The sequence below is a fragment of the Calonectris borealis genome, chromosome 9, assembly GCF_964195595.1.
Source record: "Calonectris borealis chromosome 9, bCalBor7.hap1.2, whole genome shotgun sequence".
Classification (NCBI taxonomy): domain Eukaryota; kingdom Metazoa; phylum Chordata; class Aves; order Procellariiformes; family Procellariidae; genus Calonectris; species Calonectris borealis.
Genome location: NC_134320.1, coordinates 19,081,295 through 19,097,205, shown reverse-complemented (window position 1 = coordinate 19,097,205; position 15,911 = coordinate 19,081,295). Strand labels below are relative to the sequence as shown.

General features: G+C 39.1%; 1 protein-coding gene across 1 annotated transcript; it reads left to right on the top strand.

Annotated features, from left to right (window-relative positions):
* The first annotated feature begins 46 nt into the window (after positions 1–46).
* LOC142085382 (cytochrome P450 2J6-like) lies at positions 47–13,367 on the top strand. The gene is made up of 10 exons (XM_075157230.1): positions 47–1,179; positions 1,742–3,179; positions 4,794–4,956; positions 5,319–5,468; positions 6,389–6,549; positions 8,734–8,910; positions 9,445–9,586; positions 10,993–11,180; positions 12,298–12,439; positions 12,965–13,367. Exons 2-10 carry the CDS (start codon positions 3,009–3,011, stop codon positions 13,141–13,143), a joined length of 1,473 nt encoding a protein of 490 aa, XP_075013331.1. The 5' UTR covers positions 47–1,179; positions 1,742–3,008; the 3' UTR covers positions 13,144–13,367.
* The last annotated feature ends 2,544 nt before the right edge of the window (positions 13,368–15,911 follow it).

The following is a 15,911-nucleotide window of genomic DNA, read 5'->3' as shown; positions in this document are numbered from 1 at the left end:
TAAGTTTTCATGTGCAGTTGACTGACTCACCCTGGTATTTTTGATAACACCATGTTCTTTAATAATGATTAATTTGTAATTTAAATATTGTCTATATTATTACAATAATAGTATGATATTTATTAATTTACCAATTTAAATGTCGTGATTTTGTTTGTATATGAAGCCAAATGCAGGGTGGATGGACAGTATCTATTGGTACCGTTATGTACCAATACCATGTTATTATCAGTAATGGTACCAATTACAATCCCTGTAATTTCAGACAGATACTATTCTCATTGCCATTTGCTGGGAAATATCCCCAATGCTGGGGATTCGTGGAGCTAGATGAAGAAATAAGAACCATTTTTGTTTGCCTCTTGCAGTGCCTTTCCCGCATTTTCTATTCCTTTCAGTTCTTCCTTCTTCTCTCCATACTTTGGGGTTATAAAATTTATTGGGAGTTGGATATAATAATTCTTAGAAATATCAAACTCAAGTATAAATACGCTAAGGAGAAGATCTAGAAATATACGAGAAGAAAACTATGTTTTAAACAAAGAACACTTACTCTTGGTTGTGGCAGTAAATTCTACCAAGTAAGTTTCAAGGAATAAAACAATTAGATATAGTCTCTTGTATAGTTGTTGGGGAAAAAAAACCCCAAAACATCCTTGGAATACTGAGACTCCTAAATCTTTCTCTGGGAGGAGAATGAAGATCAACCAATGCAGGAAGGGATTAAAGGTATTTAAATCGATGCTGATCATCTATTAACTGGAAACTTAAATGACATTTCTAATTGTGTTACGTTGCTTTAAATTAACCTACCTTGATGTCAGAGCAGTCTACTTGGAAGAATTCAAGTACTGCAAAACACCTCAGTACCTTAGTGATTCCTTATGCTCTCACATGGGCATCTGAAGTTAAGCACGTATTTGTCACAGTCTTCACTGTAATTGTTCACACCTCATTTTCTCATCTTTCCTTTTTTTGTGTGTGCTGTGTTGCAGCCCTATCTGCCTGTTATTTCTGCTCTTCTTAGCCAGGCTGCAGCTCGCGGCTGCCTCGTGCCTTGGAGCTCCTGACGATGCTTGCCTCCCTGGGCTGTGAGAGCACCAAAGTCTCCTCCAAAGGAGGACTCATCTGTGGACAGTTCGTGGAGCCTGATCTTCTCAAGACCGGTGCCGAGATGGGGTGAGTGATTAGTGTTGTGTAAAATTAAAGAAGTCTGCACCTAGTCCAGTAAAAGCTTTTTTTGTTCATTTCCCACCACAGCCAGCCTCAGCATCCCCTGCGTGCCAGGGAGTGTGCTTCCAGCCTGGGCAAATGCACTGCTTTTCTGGGCCTAACCTCAGGGGGAGGCAGGTGAGGGTCCTGGGGAGGGGAAGACATTGGCCTCGGGTCTGTGGAGGGACTGTGAATGTGGCTGCTCTCACTGCTTGTCAGAAGTACAACCCAAAGGTCAGCGTGGGAGTTAAGGGGCAGTCGCGGTGATGCTCTTCCTCCCTCCCCTCTCTCTGGCAAGGCTCCTGCCCTCACTCAGAGAACGGGGGAGAGCAGAGGAGCACATCCTGCTTCTGTGGCTTCCCCTGGCCAGGCACGTCCTGCTGCCGGGCAGAGAGACCCTGCGTGGCACCAAGTAGGTACTTGAGGTTTGCAGGGAAGGTGCTGGGTGCGGGACCCTTTCCGTCCCCAGGTTTTGGCAGGCGGCTTGCAGAGAGGGCAGCTCCTGCAGAGTGTTTCTTTTTCCTTCTAGGGCCCCCACGCTGTGCCCCAGGCAGTCAGCGGTGAGCTGATGTAAGAGGAGTGAAGAGGAGGAGGGAGAAGGCTGGTCTGATCCTGGGGAGGGACCTCTGTTCTCACCAAGGACTACCGTGAATCCGGGGTACTGGAGACTGTCTCCTACAAGTTATGGAAGATGTTGGCCCTCCTCAAGCATCAAGTTTTGTTTCCATGCTTCTGCTGCCCTATTTCTCTTTAGCTGTTGATGTTCATCCCTCTCAGATGGTATCTAAAATGATGTGCTTTCCTAGCATCACTCCTCAGGGTAGGGCGGCAGGCAGGTGAGAGAGGAAACACGTCCTGCAGAGGCATAGGCTCTACCTCCATAAAGGAAAAGCAATCCACAGCTTCCAAATGGAGTTGCTCAGTCGCACAGCAGTGCTTGTGAAAGAAGCTCACAAAGACAGTTGTGTGTCATCTTTACTCCTACTGCAGGCAATACAGTGGGAATTAGCTGAGAGGCAGCTGGAGCAGGTGAAGAAATTTTGCTTTCTACTTGGTCATGAAGACCTTGCAGCCCCACTTATCTGTGCAGCTGAATAGGGAGTGTGTGGACACTTAGGTGTTATACCATTATAACCATCAAACTCTTGCTACCCAATGACAGATTAGAGTCTTTTCTGGTTTATGTGCTCTAGGCACAAAATTAAAAGGTCCAGCCATCTCCCAAAGAGCTTACAATTTAAACCATGAGGAAAAATAAAATATTAAAGGAATAGCAGAGAACATCAGAATCAAGCAGTAATACGAGGTGAGTGAAGGAGCAGTGCAGGCACTTGATGCATGTGATGGCTACTGATGAGCCTGAACTTTTCAGTAACTCCACTGGCCTTGGGTGTGTAGCCAACCCTCAGGATTTTTTTTTTTTATTTCTCTGTTCTTGCAAGAGGCTTTTTGTGAAACCAGTACTGTAGGCAGGGATTTTTGTCACCGCAACCGTCATTGCACAAGGAGGCATATAATTAACCTGCATTTTGTATCCCTTGAAGAGCTGACGACTGTCAGATTTATACTGCAATATAATGGAATGATGTCATATATGCTTAAAAATAACAACACTTCATTCTCTGGGATGGGCAAGTAAAGTGAAGTGATAAAGAGGGAAGGACTGAGAGGCACAGAAGCTTCAACATCTTTTTCTCTTTTTAGGGAGGTACCAGCAAAGCAAGATAAAGTGGATCTATCCTCTGTCTATATAGCAGTTTTTCAGAGAAAACGTAGCCTTGTAAATCAGAAGTGAAATGTTAACAGTAAGTGTGGTGCTGGTATTTTTTGTGGTGTCTCTGCTGTTTATGCAGTTTCTGAAATTGCAATGGATGCGAAGACGATTTCCTCCTGGACCAACTCCATACCCCTTCTTTGGAAATCTGCTGCAGATGAACTTCCAAATTCATCATGAGATCCTTAAAAAAGTATGTATTTTCAGGCAACTAATTAATGGACTCATAAGCTGATTGAAAAGTAAATGTGAGTGTTGAAGAGAGTCTTATTTTGAGTGCTAGGGAGGATTTAATCTAAATTGTATAAATGTGAAAATGGGTGGGCATCATTAAAATATCTGTTTCTTGGTATGAAAATTTCCAGCTTACTATGAAACATGTCATTAAAACCTTATGTGCAGATGAACAAAACAATACTGATGATAATATTCCTGTCTTACACATAGGAAAAAGATACATTTTAAAGCAGAGTCTTTAATTCTGTGCAGTCTTTTGCATGTCTGTGTGCTGACTGTTTTTGCACGGGCAGTTTCTAAATATCTCATGAAATAGCTACTGAGTGCATCTGTGTTTCCAGTATAGAAAGGATGCATTTTTTAGCATTTTTTCAACAGATTTTTCAAAAGATCTTAGAATAAATATTTTTTTCTGACATACAATTTGGTCAGATTTTCACAAGAGACTTCAGTCTGCTGAGCCTGATGGAGCTTTTGAGTAGCTGAACTAATTCATTGTGTGCCTACGTTCAAACTCTTTTCTAAGTCTGGTTGTAATGCTAGAATTTGAATCCTAGTGTTTTATATTCCTCATACATATATATTGAATATTTAACATTTAAATATGTAAGTAATAGCACCTCACTTTCACTCTTTGTTCTCAACCTTCCTTTTCCCTGGTTCTTCTCTTCCCTGTTCTCTTCTCCCGAGTTGCATATTTCAAGGCAAAGTAGTATGACTCCACAACATAAAATCATAGCCAGTGCACGTCTGTTGTGTTTTCTTCTATTTCTGATCTCTCAAACCTGAAGAGTAGTATTGCTCATCATAAGATTTCAAAAGCCATGAACTAGTCCTTCCAAAAATGAAATTAAACACAAACGTGCAAGCACGTGTATAAATTTTTGTTCACCATGCATATCTGTTCCCTCTTGTTTGCTCTCAGACAGCAAAATTTTGTCCTGCAGTTCTTGGGATGTTTTGGCAACTCCCCACTCTTCCCAGCCTGTTCTGCCCCACAGTCTTGCTACTTTGATCTACGTACTGTTGCACTTCCCTCGGCCTTTTACTTTTCCAGCTCCCGATTCTCCAGCCAGGGAAAGGACTGTCCTGCCTACTCCTAGTGCTGTCTGTGTGCAGGGCATTGTGGAGACAAGGCTATCCCAGCGGAGCTAGAAAGGAGAGGGCGATTCCTGCTTTAACCACCTCCTCAGCTGCTTTTGCTACACTTAATACACAAAGGGGAATCTGTAGATGGTTCACGTAAAACTCATGAGCTAATGTTTTCTCCTTACAAACATGTAAGAATTCATCTGCAACGAGTTTGAATTGTAAGACGTGACAAATAACATCACGGACATTGGCAATATTGGCTGTCTGACATTTTAGGAACATCTTGATCTTTAGTAAATGAGACTTCAGATAGAAACCTGACTTCAAGCTATATTATATGTAGGGATAGATCTGATGCTCTCTGCTCAAGGTCAATCACCCCTGAAGCATCTGCCAAGGGAAGAGATGTGGTTCATCTTGTTTGATTTAAATGTACTGGTTCTCACCCATGTTGTTCTGACGCTGCTTTATTCTACAGATGGCCAAAATTCATGGTAATGTCTTCACCTTATGGGTTTCAAATGTTCCTATAGTTGTCCTGCAAGGGTTTCAGGCAGTGAAGGAAGGTCTGACTGTCCATGCTGAAGAAGTTGCTGGAAGGCCAACAAGCAGTACCTTTCACATTTTGACTCATGGAAAGGGTAATTATTATTTTCACAAATTCTTTTCGTGTGTTCTAATCCTGGGTTTGGAAACTGATTTAGAACCTTGAAGTCCTTAATTTGCAGTGGAAAAAAGGTTAATATTTTCATGAGTTTTTATGAAACATTTCTTTTTTTGATTGTGTCAGAACAATAATGGCAGAATACAGCTATTGTAAGAGTTTCTACACAGGAAATAGACGGCTAAACTAGAAGAAGAAAGGAGAGGAAAGAGAAATGCTGCCGGACTGCTAGCAAAAATGTGAAAAAATCAGAATGGAGGAGAAGCTTCTTTGATGTATTAACTGTATCAATTCATTCATTTATAAAGCATTAACAGCATTAGTTCATTATGATCCTAGGTGTTATGTTCTCTAACGGTCGTCTCTGGAAGCAACAGAGGCGTTTTGGACTTGCAACAATGAGGAAAATGGGAGTAGGGAAAAAAGACCAGGAGTATCGACTACAAGAGGAGGCCTATCACCTGGTGGAATACTTAAAGAAAACAAATGGTACGTGACTCAGTATGCAGGTCAGTCTGTGCAATGGGTGATTTTGCTGAAGAATGGGTCACCTATAGCTTTTGAAACTGTTTGATTACAAAAATGGATTTAAAGTGTACGTGCAGAGCTGAGTCTCAAAGATCTGTATCATATGATCTGCATAAGACATTTGCTTGCAGAAGCGCTACATGTGAAACCCCACAGTATGAACTTGGCAGAGACTCCATGGTCCCTGTCTGTTAGTGTTATTTCTTCTTAATCAGTTTTACATTACATGGTCACAGAATCAGCGTACAAGCAAACAGTAACAAAATAAGTGTCACAACACCCCATATCCCTCTGCGGAAAAGAAAAACAAGGCACGAAATACTAAAAGCTTTGACCAAGGCTGCACAACCCTATGGCTCTGCTTGGGCAAGTGCAGTGGAAAAAGCTCACCTCACACGGCTTGTGGTAGCCTCCTCAGTAAGAGGAAGCTTGTTCAGATTGTGCTGCTGAATAACGGGGTGAATCTAAAGGTATGCTCAATTATTCTGTTACTCAGGTGTAAAGGATATGAGCAAAGAATAGAAGGCGGTTCTCTTTTCAATTCAGCTCCTTATTCATACAATGTCTCAGCTGACCTTTTGTGTACCCTGGTTATTGCCAAACATGAGATCTGCTGATGCCAAGGTTCTGTGAAATCTGGGTATTTTTATAACTACTACTAATTCCATTCCCACCAGCAGTCTTGCCTTTTTTTAACCAGCAGTGTTTTTTAGATGTCTGAAGTTATTGTTTACTCATGCCTTTTACCAATAACTTGCAATTTGCCATCCAGCAATCTAATTAACGTCAGAAGTGTTTATAAAATGTTATCAGCTCTCCCTTCAGTGGGAAAAGCAGGAGCAGTAAGTGTTAATGGTGAATGCTGTTTACTGTGTTTACAGGAAAACCTCTGGACCCCACTATGCCTGTTGTTCATACTGTCTCAAATGTGATTTGTTCTGTGATTTTTGGACATCGCTTCTCTACAGATGATGAAAATTTTCACCGCTTGATTGAATCCATTGATACTATAACAGCATTTGTGAACAGCATCTCTTTTTTTGTGAGGAAAAAGATTTTTTTTGTTTCTTTGTTTACTTTACATAGATAGACAATGAAAAAGGCAACTTGCTTGTTACTTTTATAACAAAAATAAATACTAGTGCACCTGGAATTGCTGGAGTATGCATCAGAACAGTACTTCCAGATGCCTCATTCAAAACTTGTTTCAATTGCTTATGCTTCATCATAGGACAGAAATTTCCCATGTCTGGTGGACAGGGATGGAAACATATGGGCTTGCTACATGTTTGGGAGATGTACAAAGAACTTTCTTGCAAAAGTGCTACCTGTACAACTCCAGTGTTTGAAACTATAACTGAAACTCAGTAGTAAAATATAGGTAAAAATATCTGAAAATCTCTGAAATAGGCTTATCTTAAATTCTATCTGTCAAAGTGGCTTTCTTCACTATATGAAATCATACGACTGTCAATAAATGTCAAGAGTAATATGGGTGTTTACTGCTTCCTCCACTGCTAGTAGCTAACTTCATAGAAACTTAAGTAGAGCAACTGTTTTGCGCAAAGGTAACATATAATGAAATTGCTTAATCGTAGCTTTTCCCTATAGCTTTTGGCAGCAACACCTGTTACCACCTCTGCATGTCCTTATGAGAATTCAGTAATACATGCTGGAAGTCACTCTCCATTAGCTGCTGGATGATATTTGTCTCCATTCAAGACAGCAGCCCCTAACTTCACATCTGGTCCGCTGGACAGAAACAATTGCTATCTTGCTTCTGTGTGAAGCTGTGACTGCAGCTGCCAAAACAGCAGAACAGGTTGCCTCAAACAAGGGCAGTTTCATCATTAACTATTTATGAATGGGAACCACAGTACTGTATATAGTCAAGAAGTCAATTTACCAATGTACAAGGCAGCCTGCTTCTGCAGAACTTGCTGGAACTCATCCAGCTTCGTATCTTGCGTGATTTCCACCATCTCTTACTAACTGGAAACTGCTGTAATCAAGGTCCTAGAGAATTTGAGGACTAATTTGATACTTTGGGTAAATAAAATAAAATAAAACAAAACTACTTATGATTTTTTCTTCCAGAAGGTACAGGTGGAATGGTTCCTCAGCTATCTTCTATTCAGGGTAAACACAAGATCAGATATTTCCAAACTGCTCTCAGTAGGTATTTGTAGAAGCTGTTCTTAAAAACTCTCAATAGTGTGTCCACAGATAACAAAAACATTCTAGTCCAATATTTCATTCTGTCCTGCTCTCCACAGTGCTTTCACGGTGATGTACAATCCTTTAATGATAGTCTGTACTAATCTGTGTTCCTGGTAAATGGACAGGTAGTTTTAAGAAAAATTATGCAGTAGGACGAAGAAGAAACACAAGCCAGGAATCTGAATAGGTTTGTGGGAAGATAAATCTTTGTAATGCAGCTGCCATTTAAATAGGTGAGCCCAAGAGTTATGACCTAATGCATAATTTAAGCTGCAGTAATTCTGTAAACTGGAAGGATGTGGTGCAATCTCTAAAAGGGGAAAAAAGAAAGGGAAATGAAGTAGAAGAATGGAATCAATGTAAAAAGTGTTTTGTTTCTTTTCTGCTGAGATGTGGTTTTATAATGGTATAAGTGCAAGAATGTGAATAGGTTTACAACAATGCGTAAACAGTAGGGAATCCACACGGCTCAGTATTTCTACTTCATCAAGTTGTTTTGCAAATCACACAGATGTGACATGTTTCCTTCTTGTCTGTGAGAAGGTGTATCTGAGTAAAATCCCCATGCATGTGGTATCCTACAGTAAGAAAATAAACCTGGGTTTCTATTTTCAGTTAACAGATGTGTCAAGGAAGTCAGCCTGGATCTGGTTTTTTAGTGAGACAGAAATGATACGTACGTTGGATAAACGGAGAACAGGGACATGTTTATATGAAGTTCAGCCTAGCAAAGAACTGGGGTACAGAGGAACTTCATTTATTCTTTGTACATCACAATGGAAAATTTATAGGATAAACCTAAGAGAAATTCTGCTTGAGGGAAAAATGAGATTAAGAAAGGCTTTAATGAATCGTGGGATAGGCACTATCCCTTCAATGTAATAATGAAGATGCAGTCATCAGAGTCTTTCATCTGCTTTTTCCACTACTCAAATCCCTGTATCAGGATTCAAATTTAGTTTGCTAATGTCAGTAATACCACATATCTAAAATATCTCTTTTATAGGTATATGAAATGTTTCCCTGGCTTGCAAGCCATTTCCTAGCACCATTTAAACAGACTATGTCCAGCATAAATTTTGTGAACGCTCTATTAGCAAAAGAACTTGAAAGCCACAAAGAAAAAGGAAAACCAGATGAAAATCAAGATTTTATTGATTACTATTTGGATGAGATAGATAAAGTGAGTATCTCTTCTTATGCTCCAGTAACAACAAGGGATTTAAAGTGCTCCTTTGATTATAATGATGTCTAATATAAATTTAGAAGTATACAATTTCTCCATAGAAAAGCTTAAAGGTAGATGAATTAAAAAAAGCTGACACTAAGAGATGGCAGGAGGAGGATGAAGTAATAATGTAAGCAGATTTACAGGTAGATTATCTATAACCACAATAATAACATATCTGCATATGGTTAAGGTACAACTAGAAATGACTGTTAAGATGGGATTTGCAGAACGAGTAGAAAGCATGTACAATTAGTAACTTTGTCATGGCTGAAGAACAAAATGTGTATATGGATAGGATAAATTGACAAATGTACTGGAGAATATTAGAAAATGTCTTCATATTATTCAGAAAGTTTTATTTTCTAGCCCTTTAATTTTTTTTTTTTTTTCATTTTGGATAGTATCAGTAAATATTCCTGTGATGCAAGGTGGTTTACTTCTTTTTTTTGTGTGCCATAATTTGATCTTTCCAATTCATATCTACAGACTAAAGGAGATGCTGATGCTACTTATGATGAAGAAAACTTGATCCAGGCTATTTTTGACCTTTTTCTGGCAGGTACAGAAACTACAGCCACCACTTTACGTTGGGCATTGCTCTATATGGTGGTTTATCCTGATATTCAAGGTGAGCAGACCCAAACAGTTTTGCAACTTTTTAGAAATTATATATGTGCAAATAGTAGTAGAGCTTGTTCAAAGAATAGTAAAGGAACTAATTATTAGGGTATGAATCAGGTGAACTGCATGTATCTGCTTCTTGCTGTATCCTTTCTAACATATAGGCCAGTCATTTTAGGTTTCATTTTTAAAAGATCTATACAGAATGCAGGGTATGATTCATCTGATCAGATGGAGGAGTCTAGTCCCGGATGAGATAAATCGCACCTGAGAACATGATGGAGTCTTCAGATCATCCTTTTCAACCCATGACTGCTACTCTTTCATGTGCTCCTGGCTTCTTTGCAGCAGAAATAACTTCAATTCAGTGGGAGGTTGCTAATACGTGTGGTTATTCCATGAAGCTTAAAACTTCAAACATAGATATCTACATATAAATAGATATAAAAAAAGATTGGGGTGAGTAGCTTGAAACTGTATGCTTTTAATAATGATATTCACAAAAGAAAGATAAACGTTGGCAGAGTAAAATGAGTGAAAAGGAAGAATCAGAGTGTACGGGATAAAAAGGATGAAAAGGTATACAAATCACTTCGAAGGCCTCATATTTGACAGTTTTAGCTGGCACAGCAGAAAGCTGGCAAGAAGAATATGGTGGAAGTGGTAAGGAGAAAGGATGTCCCATTGTTGTTACCTAACAGCTCTTCAAAAGACCTAAAATTTGTGACTGGATTGCTCATACTGAATTTTCACAACATGATCTTTCACCCTCCCAGGATATATTAAAACAGTCTTAAATTTCCTGATGCATAGGGTCAATCTAATTGCAATGATAAAGGCTGTAGTATTAATCAGACCATTTCAGCTCAGAAATTAATCAGAAATTACCACTTCAGCTCAGATTGTAAGTAAAAAAAAAAGTCCTTGAGAAAAATTAATTTGTGTGCTTCCCAAGGCAGGTAATTACAGAATAGCAATTAGGCCATCTGTAAATGACAAGCAAAATCTATGTGAAGAACAATCCTTGATCAGTTACTAAACTGGTCTCCTAATACACAATTAATATTTCATTTTCCAGTTGATTCACTGCCTGAAAAATAAATACTAATAAAAGTCTTTTTATAAATTAACTCAGAGCAGTAAACGTAACAGGAACCTAAATATTCTTATAGAATGCCTTTGTCTGCTACCATTATTTTTAAAGTATTACTTGGTTATGCAACCTATCAACAACTTCAGTGTCAAATTTTATTCAGGTCATCTGTACGGGTATTTGAAGGCATTCTTATTTTATAAAATATCTTCTTCATCTTGTTGGATGTTATTCCTACTGTAAAAAGCAATAGGAAAAATTATGAGTATAGAGTTTATAGATTGTTTGTTGTATGTTTAAAGCTGAATATCCCTCCTTAGAGAAAGTCCAGAAGGAACTAGATGCTGTTCTGGGTTGTTCCGACTTGATTTGCTACGAGGATAGAAAAAAGTTGCCCTATACAAACGCTGTAATTCACGAGATCCAGCGATACAGTAATATAATCTTAATTGCACTTCCCAGACAGAGCATGAAGGACACAGAGCTGCTGGGATTTCCTGTTCCAAAGGTACAAATATGCTGCGTATTTGAATATCTGATGTCTGGTACACTTGTAACCGTTTTTAAAACTGATTTAATGATTTAATTTTACTTTTAACTGGTTAACTTTTTAATGACTGAAGCCACCTCAGCTAGTGATTCCCAAAACACTGTCCTTTTTTAGTTTCTTTTGATTTAATGGCTCAATTAATTGAAAAGCAACTGTGATTGAGACCTGCTGCTATCAATAGGTCTTTGGTACATTAGATGCATTTAGAAAGGTTTTTGAGGGTTTTCCTGACTGGGGACATGAACTCGTGTCCTATCAGTTCTAGCAGTGCCCCTAAGTTATGACTGTCTCTAAGGCTGGCCTTTTGCAAGGAAATGTGCACTTTGTCCTAACTATTAGTAAGTTCTTAGATTATTATTTCTGTTGACAGAAAACTCGTGAATGGTGGCTGGAAATAAATATATTAATTTCCAGCAACCTCAGGTCTGTCCCTTGTCAAAAGCACTTATCAGCTGGAACAGAGGCCATCCAAAAATGAAAAAAAGGTTCTACTGAAAAGCTTGGAAATTTGAAATTATTTTCCTATCACAAGCTTTTAAAAGCAGTATCTTGCAAATGCTATAACGAAACTAAAGTATTTTCAAGTTTTGTAACGGAAAGGTACATTAGGGCTTGTTTCTAAATATTCTCCCATCACTGCTTTTCATGTAGTTTCATTTTCATTCCTTTTTTCTGGATCTGCTCAAAGCAACTCCAGCATTGCAGAAATTATTGAGTAACAAAGAGAAAAATTAAACTGATACTCATGATATTCTGTAACTCAAAAGCTGAGTAAGTAATAAAAATACTTAGTGACAATAGGAAAAATAAAAGCAACACATTTTAACAATATGAACATTATAAAATCCTACCCATTTATTTTATTGAACCTACTGGCAGCAAGTAATAAAGGAAAGGAAGCTGCAACATTCTCAAAAGTTGAAACTTCTTATGAAATGTTTTAAAGCTTGATCTCATTTTTGAAAAAATGAGACTTTAAATTAGGACTTTAAATTCTTTGCTTCTTTGTCATTATTTGCTTATCTGACGAATATGAACAGTAAGACAGAACTGAAGCCACTGCTCCTTTTTTCAGAACACCATAATTTTATCAAATATTGACTCTGTTCTGTCTGATCCTGAAAAATGGGAGACACCTGATCAGTTCAACCCAGGCCACTTTCTGGATAAAGATGGAAACTTTGTAAACAGAGAAGCATTCTTACCGTTTTCAATAGGTATGTGCACTGAACAGGGATTTATTTACTCCATGTGATAGCAACTTAAGATCCATTCATTCTCCAACATAACTGGGAAAGCATCTACAAATAGGTATATAAACACATTCCATTGTTTTAAAGATCTCCAGAAAGAGAGAAGTCCAATTGTATGTGGAAAAGATTGGAAGAGAAGGAAACATAGAAAAGTTTCTCTTGGAAGACAGATCCAGTTTCTCTTGGAGGAGAGATCCAGTTATCAAAATAGTAGCAGCAAAATGCATAGTGTAGGAAGACTGTAAATGTAAACTATGCAACTCTGGTGATCATTTCTATAATGTCTTGCTGCCTGCTGTAAATATAGATTAAACCTTTCAGTGGAAATACAAGCAGCCTTTCAGCTCTGAATCATTAAATGACTAAGCCAGTTAAGAGAAAAGGACAAAGTCTGCAGAAAACAAGCAAACAAACAAAAAAACCAAGCAGGTTAGAAAGGGAGGTGTGATAGAAATCCTTTGGCTGATTGTCTTTTCTGTCTTTTCTCAGGGCACCGTGTATGTATGGGGGAGCTGTTGGCAAGGATGGAGCTCTTTATTGTCTTTTCCACCCTGCTACAGGCATTCACGTTCACCCTGCCAGAAGGAGTGAAAGAAGTCAATAAAAAGCTTGTTTTTGGGGGCACAATGAAGCCACCTCCCTACCAGCTCTGTGCCATTCCTCGGTAGGAAATGGTGCCCCACAGATTCAGAGAAGACTTACTCTGCAAGATTGTTTCTGCATGTGAATTCCTTTTTGCATGTCTTAAGATTTTTGCTTTCCTCTTGATTTGGTTAATCACTACCCTGGAAGATGCTTTTCAGGCAGTTGCATCCTGAGAATTGTACCTACAAAGAGTTAACCTTTTGTTCTTGTTTGCTGTTTGGAAAATCTTGCTAAATTTCTCCTGATCCGTAACAAATAAAGACATTAAGGGAAAAATTAGAATTGGGCCTTATTTACTGCTAACGGGAAAGAGGATTTACAGAGAAAGAGCTTGAAGCAAAGTCTCATGATTAAAGATCTGTGCATTCTTTCTCATAAGCCACAGTTGCATTTACGGATATAGGCTTAGAGGTCAATCTGTCCCAGTGTGTTAGTGGGTGGAGGAGTTAAAAGAAGCTCTTGGGGAGAAGCTTTCTAGAAAGGCAGGCAATATGATCTGAGATAACATTTCCTTAGACTAATCGGGTTTGTTGTTGTGCAAGCTTGTTGTATACAACACTATCATGGACACTTGGCAAGACAGTTCAGGGTTTCAGCCACTGAACCGGGTAGTATTTCAGCCCTTGAGATGAAAATAGAGAAGTGGCTTCATCAGCCAGGTGTAGAGAGCTTTTCATAATACAGGCAAAGGGCAAAGGACTGGAAGACAAATGACAGCAGGGAGCAGACACTAAGTGTTGATAAATTGTTTTTTTATGAGCCCGCTGGTTGACAGCAACAGGAGAACATGTCTTTTTCATGACAGGTAGTCATCTGGTGGAGTTTGTTCTGAATCCCTCAATAATTTATTCAGCTTCATTTATTCTTTTCAGTTCTTTAATGGATTCTTTATCACAGTTAGCTGACTTCACATCAGTCAGCATAACTTAGTGCATCACGACCAATAGAAGATTTGGCACTACTGAAGACTTCTTGAAGCCCTTTATGAGCATGGTGCTTAAGGACTTGGCAAAAGGGGATATTCAACATTTTGTTAGTTCAGTTACTGGCAGTTGACAAAGGATTTTTTTTCTGACAGCATTGGGAGTGTGTTCTTCCTATATGCCGTACAAAGTGGATGCTGTATGCCAACATACAAAGGATTTTTTTATACACTCAATTAGCTGGTAGTGCCATCTGCGGGACTGAAGTCATTATCTCAGCTGTATTTCCTCTACCTACCTTGTATTTTAAAGCACCCCAGTCTAACAGGCAGAGATGTGTGAAATCAGGAATCTCATACAGGATGAAACCTGGGTTGCCAGTTTCTACTCCTGCAGGATTACCTTTATGGGATGGTTCAACGCTTTTCACTGCTGTGGGCTGGATGGCAGCATGTCCAGACAGGTAGGTGATTGACGTGAAGTCCCCTCTGTGCTGGAGCTGCAAACATCCCCCTGGAAGTACCTCCACACATGTAAGGGGGTGCTTCATTTGTATCCACATGGATAGCTGGAGGAGAGGCAATGACAGCAGCAGTTTCGTGCCTTTAGCGCCAAAGTTAAAAATCACTAATCCTAAAGAGTAGCTGGTATAGTACTGAATAAATGCTGCTGCTAGCTGCATTTAATAATTATGAAGAAAATGGAGCCTAGGCAACCTCATAAATATATTTTCCATCAAATAAACTAAGATGAATCCCATGCCTCAGATCTAAAACAGCCCACAGATATCTTCCTTTTCCAGTGTGAGAGCGCCATATTCCAGGCTAGCTCCAGTTGCACCACCGGTTAAAAGTGTCTACTGAGCTCAAAAACAAGTAAGTTTTGAAACTATCAAGTGACAATCAAAGTCAACAGATGATTTTTTTTCCCCACCTGTGCAACAGTCTAGTTCCCTCCACAATCTCTGCCTCCTCTTCTTCCCCATGTTTGTCTCACCTCTCTAAAGTGTTCCATTACCTTTACAGTCTGTACCATCTTTCCAACCTACCCCATTTGCTCATTTATCCTGATTTTTTGCTCTTCATTTTTGTTCTTGAGTCAAACCTGTCTTGACTATTCTTCCAGCAGATGTCATTCAGTTTCACAAATTAGTAGAGAAAATAAGGCCACCCCCACTGTTCTAGAAGGACTGTTAGAAGTAGCTAAAAGTACAGTTTTGAGCCCAGCCTCTAGACAAGTTATTAGGGGTCATTTGAGAATTAATGATATTTTCTTTTCAGATTCTTTTTAATATGCCTTGGACGTTTGAGCCTTAAGGATCTGAATAGATTACAAAACATTGCTAGGTAAACTGGAATGTAATCCTGTAGTGTCACCTAATATGAGATAAAAACATACCTTTATACTCTTACGTTGTACTAATCCGCGGTAAGTGTCTACTCATACTTTCTAGGGAAAACTACACGTGCCAGATTAAATGCAAACATTTCAGAGCATGAAATTCAGCTTTGAATGCGCTTGCTATGCAAGCTGTGTGTAGTGGTTCCAAAGGAAGCCCTGCTCCCCTTTTAGAAAGGAGAAGAAAGGGTGAAACGCCTCCTTACGGAGGAGAGCATGAAACGATCGCTATTCCAGCTCTCTTCGTCCCTTTTCTAGGGCTAAGAGACAAATGCAGGAAAGAAATAATCTGAACTACGATCTTGGTTTTCCTGGGGCACTCCCTTTCAGTGCCACTTCCCTTGTTGTGTTTTCTGGTGCCTGCTGAAGGAGAGAGCAGCCAACTGAACTTACTTCAAAAAATATGGTGGCTTCGTCTTTCTGCCTTCAGGAGCTGATGCTATTTGTAGAAGAGCACAGAGCAGAGAGGG

Bases quoted from the DNA above. Each gene is read 5' to 3' on its own strand.
- LOC142085382 (XM_075157230.1), top strand. From the start codon at position 3,009: ATGTTAACAGTAAGTGTGGTGCTGGTATTTTTTGTGGTGTCTCTGCTG. The intron at 8,911-9,444 runs GTGAGTATCTCT...TCATATCTACAG, and splicing joins ATTTGGATGAGATAGATAAA to ACTAAAGGAGATGCTGATGC. The intron at 9,587-10,992 runs GTGAGCAGACCC...ATCCCTCCTTAG, and splicing joins GGTTTATCCTGATATTCAAG to AGAAAGTCCAGAAGGAACTA.